Source organism: Gracilinanus agilis, chromosome X (genome assembly GCF_016433145.1).
Source record: "Gracilinanus agilis isolate LMUSP501 chromosome X, AgileGrace, whole genome shotgun sequence".
Classification (NCBI taxonomy): Eukaryota; Metazoa; Chordata; class Mammalia; order Didelphimorphia; family Didelphidae; genus Gracilinanus; species Gracilinanus agilis.
In genome coordinates this window covers 70,006,911-70,014,773 of record NC_058136.1, presented here as the reverse complement: position 1 = coordinate 70,014,773, position 7,863 = coordinate 70,006,911, and the positions used below count along the sequence as shown (strand labels likewise).

The following is a 7,863-nucleotide window of genomic DNA, read 5'->3' as shown; positions in this document are numbered from 1 at the left end:
ACAACTTGTTGGGTGGATCCATGGTGAACTTAGGAGACAATCTGGACAAAGAGCTGTACAGGATGAATTGTGATCTGCAGTATTAGAAGGAATACCCAAACCGATGAAATTAGGGATCCACCGGATCATGCAAAGCGCCATCATAAATGGGACTGTCTTATCTGATCAATTATCTTTGCCCTTCCTCAATTTCTCTTCCTCCCCTTCCTATGTAAATGGGAAACTGGGGGGGGGGGGAATTTTCTCTTCTATATTGTTTGAAAGTGCCGGTGCTCTACCTATAGCTCTCTAGACCTCTATTTATCAAGTCATGAGAGGAACAAGTAGAGTGGGGTCAACAGTGCCCATGACCGTATTAGGAAGAGAATTTTCCCAAGTGTCGAGTTTACAATCTATTTTTTAAGATGTTAAAAAAAGGCTCCTCAAGATGCTAAATGTTCTTGGATCATTTCGTTTAGATTCCCTTTGGAAGATTAAGGCCAGATAGTATTTCTGCGCCTCTCGTTGGCTGGCTCGGAGAAATAAAGGGAAGCGTTCCCTCAGCTTTTGATGGATCCGGGATCTCCCCAGTCTGGGTAGTGCTTCTACTAGTGCGAGCCACATCCAGGGAGATGGGCCATTTCCTTCCATAAATTTCCCAGGAAGGATCTTGCAAATACCTTCGACATTTTAATATGCACACATTTCCAGAGAGCTGTGAAGAGCGATTCTTAAGGAGTTGCCTGTAAAACAGCAAAGCTAATCCCCAGCAGCCATTAGCCAAGGTCGTCAGCCTCAGTACTTTCCAGGCATGCCTCGTCTTTTGAGGTTCTGATTATAAACGGGCCACGCGAATCAGTGCTCAACGTTTGGGTGCCCATCCTACGTGGCTTCAATAAAACAGATTCGAGCATGTGCCTGGCCAGGGGAGAATTGCACTTCTGGGTTAGGCTAAGTAGCCTAGAGAAAGAAGTGTTAAAAAAAGGAATGTTGCAGATAGGGAGCACCAAGATTTTCTTTGGCTTCGTGTAAGTAGCTCTGCTTGCTTTTGTTTTTTCCTTCCCCTCTTATCATAGATTTAGCTAACGGTGGAAGAGCCCTTAGAGGTGATCTAGTCCAATCCTTTCACTGAGGCACCTGCGGCCCAGAGAGAGGGGAAATGACATGCCTAAAGCCACACAGGGAGTGAGAATACTATCCTGGTGCTATTGGAAATGGCCAGAAAGAAGCCGAGTGAAAAATTATTCTGTGCTCTTGCTTCGGAAGAGCTTTCATGCTCTTTAGCTAAAGACAGTGATCAGGAAGAATTTCATTTGGATTCTCTGATAATAAAAAAAAATGTTGTTTTAAAGATGACTTTCGAGCAACGCATCGCTACACTTACAATTTAGACAATCAGCGTCGTCATCACATTCATTTGCAGAAAAATCTCAAGTAATTTCATGCATCGAATCTTTTTTTTCTCCCCATCCTGCGGCCCCGTGAGCAGAATACTGGAGCCCTGGGTTTGAATCTCCACGGCAGCCCTTTACTAGCTGCTGGGGAGTCACTTGGCCTTTCCACATGGCAAGTTTCCTCATCTGCCAAACAGGGGTAACCCTCGCCCCTCACATCTCCCAAGCAGAAACTTTATGGGGGTGTTCTGGGCTTGGAGGGTGCCATGCTTTTGTGGGTGTGGCAGCCTTTCCACTGAAGCAAATCATAAGCCCTGCACTCTGAGAGGCAGCCTTCGAGGGCTCCTGTGCCCCCAAGCTTCCCCCGAGATGTTGGGAGGCACCTCCAGTGAACCAGCCCAAACCTGCCTTGGTCTCCCTCAGAATACCTTTCAGCGAGCCCAGGTCTCTGAACCCCCCCCCCCCCCCGAGTTCTCTCCATGCTATAGCTTCTGGCCAACATGGCTTTGCATTGACTTCACTGAGAGCAGCCATCTTGGCAGGGGCCCCCATCCGAAAAGGTGTCCTTTAATTTAGGCAGGCATGGTTAGGTTATGAACCAGACCAAACAAAACCACCTCGTGGGCACGGGAGGGTGTGAGCGGCTATGGCAACCCGGAGGGCCAACGCCAAGCTGCACGACATTACAGGGGAACAGTGGCCAGCCAAGGAGAAGCCAGTGTTCCCCTGGATTCAGCTCTGGGTACCCCGTTTTGGGGAAGGATCATGGCTATGATGGATGATGCATAGGAGGAAAACCAGAAGAGTTCAAAGTTTTCAATCTATGCCACAGAGCTGCCTTCAGGTATCTGAGAGGCCGCCGTCTGGGAGAGGGTTCTTCTTGTTTTGCCTGACCTTAGAGGGCAGAACAAAGACAATCGAGTGCAAGGTAAAAAAAAAAAAAGGCAAATTTTAAGGGAAGGAAAAAAAAACCCCAAGCTAATCAGTACCCAGACCCACTTCTAAAATGTAGACTTCCTTGAGAGAGCACAGGACCCTAAATCCAGGGCTGGAAGGGAACCCCACCCTGTTGTTTTACAGATGAGGAAACTGAGGCCCAAGGGGGTAACATTGCTTGCCCAAGGTCACACGGGCAGTAAATATCAGAGGTGGGATTTGAACCCACATCCACTGACTCCAGAGCTTATGCTCATTCTTCTAATTCGACACTGAGCCCCCAGAGGTGCTCTAGCCAAGGCCAGATGAGCACCTGTTTCAGACCTTCCTCAAATCCAGGCCAGACTACATAGTTTCTAAGGTCCCTTTGAACTCTGATTCGGGATCCCATGAAATCGGGGATGGATGGGAGCTAGAATCAGCACTAGTGCAATCCCAAGTCTCCTCATTTTATCCACTCACAACCAATTTCAGATTTTCCTCAGCTGGAAAAATGGCAAAAAAAAAAAGCTGCAAGCAAAAGTCAGTAGACATCGCCCAGAAACTTTTCCGCAACAGGTAAAACTGGGGATGTCAGAGCACTGGTAGGGACTAGGAAAGCCTTGGACAAGTGCTTTAGTGACAGCCCCAGTGCTGTGTCACTGGAATTGCAGCCAGCCCCAAACCGGCTCTTCACAGCAACGGCTCTCAGAGCGCAAGGCGAGCTCCCGAGAAACTGCATCCAAACTGAAATCCCTGACAATCTGCTCCCCCAGATCCTCTGGTTCACTAGAGATCCTTCTGCCATGCTGGCTGGCCCCCTTCGATGGATCTGGCTTGGCACATCTGATTTCTGCAGACTAGTTTCCTTCCATTATACGCATGGCTGAAAGCATCTATGCTGGCTGTGCCTAAAAAAAAGAGGCCCGCGGCCTCTCTGCCTGACTTCTTTCACCAACCAGAAAGCTAACTAATCACCAGAGCACACCCCAAGTGGGGCAAAGCTAAAGCCATAAGCAGAAGGACTTGTGTTTACAAAAACTGCTGCATTCCTCCCCGCCCCCCCGTAGAAAATGCTGTAAACGAGGAAAAGCGAGAGCAGGAAAGCTACTGGGAAAAAAAAAATCACATCCTGATAATGGAGCCCAGATGGGGTCAGACGACCCTGGAGCTTCTCGAAAGTCTCTCAGCCTGTCTCCTCATCTGTAAAATGGGGGAAATAAAGGCAGAGGGGGCCAGTGGAAAATTTCAAGCATTGGATTTAGAATCTGAGGACTTGGATTCAAATGCTGGCTCTGTCGTTTACTGGCCATTGAGGGTTGGGCAAGCCATTGCCCATCTGGGCCTCAGTTTCCACTTCTGTGAGCCGCCTCCTGGGGGGGGGCAAAGGATCTTACTCTGAGTAGCTACCTCCAAGGGTGATTGTGAGAATACGTGAGATCATTAAAGTGCTTTGTAGACCTTAAAGCTCTCTCTCTGTGTGTGTGTGTGTGTGTGTGTGTGTGTGTGTGTGGACACACCGATTACAGCACCCTTTAAGTGACTTATTGTGATGCTGGAACAGTGAAGAGGACACAAGCTCTTTTCCAATTATCCACATTGATCTAATGGCAAGCCAGGCTTCCAAGTTGGATGCTGCCTTCTCTGCTCTATTGACATCTCGACATCTTCTACTCCCTCTATTTACCTTACATGCAGCCTGCAGGGAAGCCTTTTGAAATCCAAACCCTTAAGCATCTCTGCTCTCACAGTTCATAGACTGATGCCTGCAAGAAGAGTAATCTATTGCCAGCTAGCTGGGAGGGCAAGAGGGGAAGACGAGAAAGCTTTCTAGCTTCTCCTGAGTAAAATCTTCCCAGTGTAGCTTTATTTGATTTTGTTGGAAGGGAATTCCCAGATGACCTGGCTGCAGAGTCCATAATGGTACCACCTATGGAGAGGGGAGCATTGTTTTAACTTTTCAAATAACACGCACATCTCCAGTTGTCCTCCTATCTGAGAGGGGCGAGGGCTGACCACTTTTACAGATGAGGCAACTGAGGCACGGAGCCCTTTCTTAACACCACGCCCCTAAACACTGGCGAAGAAAGACTCGAAAAAAGAAAAACCACCACCACGACGACAAAACCCCTCAGGCCTCAACAAAACACACATTCCATCCACAATTGAAAAAAAAAAAAAAAAAGAAAATGGAAGATGATCTGATTCCCCCAATTTCCTCCTTTGCCCAAAACAATCATTAGCATTTCACTGTATTTCTAGGTCCCAGGAGCAAGCGGGACAACCATCATCTTCATGAATCGTTCCAATAAGAAGCCAGTCACCCCAAATCGATAATCACTCAATCAACATTTCTTAAATGCCAACCAGAGGCGATTATTGCTTAATAATATGCCAAGCCTTATGAAATCCCCACAAGCGCTTTCGACGCGAAAAGAAGCAGAAAAACACAGAATTGAGCATTTCTTTAAAATTGAAAATAAGTTTTTCAGACTGGGTTGGTTTTTTTTTTTTTTTTTTTTTTTTTTTTTTTTTTTTTTTTGCATCCTCACTTAATGTAAGGAAACGCCGTGCCCCTGAGTGGTGACTGCTTAAGAGAAGGCGCGGTCACTGAGAGAATAATGGCCTTCACAGTCTAATAGTATTCTTTTTCAATTCCATTTTTCAGTATTTTCCCCGGGTTACGGGATCCTTGTTCCCCCCTCCCCTCCCCCCCCCTCCCGGGGCCGGCAAGTCTAATAGGCTTTATTTTGAAAAGGCTTTCAGGCTGGGAATGAACTATCAGAGCCGAAGCCAACCTCTTAGGAAGGGCCAAAATCCGCCCTCTGACTCCCAGGAGAGACGGGCTCCCCGGGCCACTGGCCGAAACAATGGGAAAGTTACCGACCTTTTCTCGAAGACGTACACCTGAAGATGTCATCTCGGGAGAAGTCGATGGTCACGTAAGTGCCACTGTCCAAATCGGAAGCACCATTCCCCCGCTGGGAATTCGGAGCGCCGGAGCTGGCCCCTCTTCGGCCGGGAGCAGCGCGGGCGGCGGCATCGCGGCCGTCGGTGGCGATGAAGTTGAGGCCATTCTGAAAGCCAGCCGAGGTGACGCGCGACATCCTCCCCTGCTCGGAATCGGGAGCACCGTCGCCGGCCCGGGACCAGATGCTGTCAGAGGAGGCCGAGGTCAGCCCTTCGCTCTCCAAGAAGAGGGAGGAAGGTGTGGCCGCGGCTCGGGCGCGAGAGAAAGTTTCCGAACTGTGGCGTCTTCTGCCCTGCGGCTCGGCTCGCACCGCCCTGGGAATTACAACGGGCTCCGGCCTGGGGCCGCGGAGGGAGAAAGTGCCGTCCTCGGGGAATTCGTCGACAATGCGGAGGCGATTTACAGCGGAGGAAGGGCTGTCGAGGTGGACCCGCTCGTGGCTCCGGGCAGCAGAAGGCACGGTTGTTGTGGACAGCGCTGGGTTGAAATTCATTTCGGTGTAATCGTCATCCGCGTCGTTAGTTGGGGTACGGATGCGGGCAGCAGCACCAAGGGGACGTCTAGCACAGTCCAGAGTTAGCTGGTTTCGCGGCGGCGGGTTGGAGCCTGACAGCTTTAAGGTATTGGCGAACTCCTTGGCAGCTTTGGGCGAGTTACCATCAGTGGCAAAACTCATGTAATCGTTAAAGGGTGACTGCGGGTGGTCACTGCAGGAGCCGAATGAAGAGGGCGAGCACTCGGCCGAGAGGGAGCGGGCTGCACTGCTTGCTTTCCTGCTGAAGTCCATGTTCATGTACTCCGCAGGGCTCTCCCCTCCGGTGCCGCGCGGATAGACTCTCGGAACGCTGCTTCCTCTTGTGCCCAGAGGGAGTTTGGTAGGTCTCGAAGCCTTCTTCGGCGGGAATCCCCCGTCCGGAGCTCTTGAAGTTGGAGGCGCTTTGGGAATGTCCCGAGGGGGCAAGTTTCCGCTTCGGCCCTTTTCCGAGACGGTGCTCAGCAGTCTTCCAGGTGATGCCATCGGGACGTAGTCGCTGTCGTCGCTGTGTTCGGTTATCGTCCGGAAACTTTTTGGCAGGGAGAAGAGCGAGCTCAAACTTTTGGAAAAGGAGGGGGGGTGCAGAGAACTGCCTTCGGGAGACTGCCTGGGCGCCAGGGGCTGCCCGGGGGACATATCCATGTATTCGTTATCTTCGTCCTTATTACTCGCCCCCTTGGAGAAGGCGCCACGAGAATTTCGGCCCGGCGAGACGCTGCTGGCTCTGGGAAACATCATCATGTAGCCCCGGGAGTCTTTCTGCGAGGAGGAGGGGCGTTTGGAGGCAGAAGCACCTTTAGGAGCCATAGGCAGGTAATCGCTGTTGCTCTTGAGAGAGCCGGCCACTCCTGGCATCATGGCCATGTAGCCTTCATCCTCAGCTTTGTGGTTTCTGCCCTGCTTCCGACTGGACCCGTTCTCACCATGCTCCAGCTTGGGGGTCTCTCTCGATCGCACCGACTCGGAGGAGCAGAGCAGCAGCCTGGGGGTTCCAGCCGGCTCGAGGTCCGAAGCGGAGGTCTGTGTTGTTTTTTGTTGCGTGGTTACAGCCGGTGGCCTGGCCAGGGAGAAAGTTTTTTTCTTACAGCACTTTTCAGGTTCCCTATGACCGCCGCTGGCACTTTCTTTGGCGCGCTGTTTGTTCGTCGCCACGTACTTAGTGAAGGCGCGTTCTTCTCGGATGGGTGGGGTGTTTCCCACGGAGTCCGGGGTCCCGTTTCGCACTCGGAAATACCTCATGCCTCCCGAGCTGGGGCCGTAATCAGCGGAGGAGACACCGCTGCCGTCACCCGGGGTGCCACACATGGAGCTCGAAGGCCTGCTCGAGGTTTCTGGGGCGGGGCTGGACCCGGAGGGGAAGGGAGACACTGGCAGGGAGGTAGAGCGAGAGTGACAGCAGCCATTAAAAGCGGCGCGAACGTACCTGCCACTTTCCGGGCGGGCCGGGTTCATGCGGCCGGGGTTCAACTGCATCAGGCTTCCGGTGACCGTTCGGAAGGGTCTGTCCATGGTGCCCTCGCCCTCGCTGGAGGTGCGGAATCGGTAAGTGCTGCCCTTGCAGGAGGGCGGGGAGCTGGCCATGCTGTCGGTGCGGGACCTGCGGGACATACCCAGGCAGGGCTGCAGGTAGCCCAGGTGCCTCCTGGTGGAGAGGAACGAGATGGGGTTGGTGCAGGACGAGTGGCTTTTGCTCCTGGGTCTGAAGTCGGCAAAGGCCTTGAGGGCTTTCATGGTTTCCAGGAAGGTCTCGTGCATGTGCTGAGCCACCACGGAGTCGTCCACCTGCATCCAGATCTCCCCGGGGCCGATGGACGATGACCTGCCCACCTCGAGGAAGAAGAAGTGCTCCGAGTGGCCGCAGCGACGGATGCTGAGCAGCTGCAGCTGGACGGTGGGCGCCTCTGCGTTCAGGCGCACCAGGTGCACCTCTTTGCTGGACAGGCACAGGCGATAGATGCCGCTCATGTTCTTGCTCTGGCCCAGCCCCTTGGGTTTCACATGCACCTGCCACACCTCCCTGAAGGCTCTGTCGTCGTCTACCACCTCACCCACAGCGACTCTGGCTCTGG

General features: G+C 52.3%; 1 protein-coding gene across 1 annotated transcript in view; it reads right to left on the bottom strand.

Annotated features, from left to right (window-relative positions):
• Positions 1–5,167: 5,167 nt before the first annotated feature.
• LOC123253748 (insulin receptor substrate 2-B-like) overlaps positions 5,168–7,863 on the bottom strand; it is an 8,961-nt gene continuing 6,265 nt past the window's right edge. Inside the window, exon 2 of the mRNA XM_044682892.1 lies at positions 5,168–7,859. Within this exon, the coding sequence (XP_044538827.1) occupies positions 5,168–7,859 (2,692 nt within the window). The remainder of the gene's footprint in view (positions 7,860–7,863) is intronic.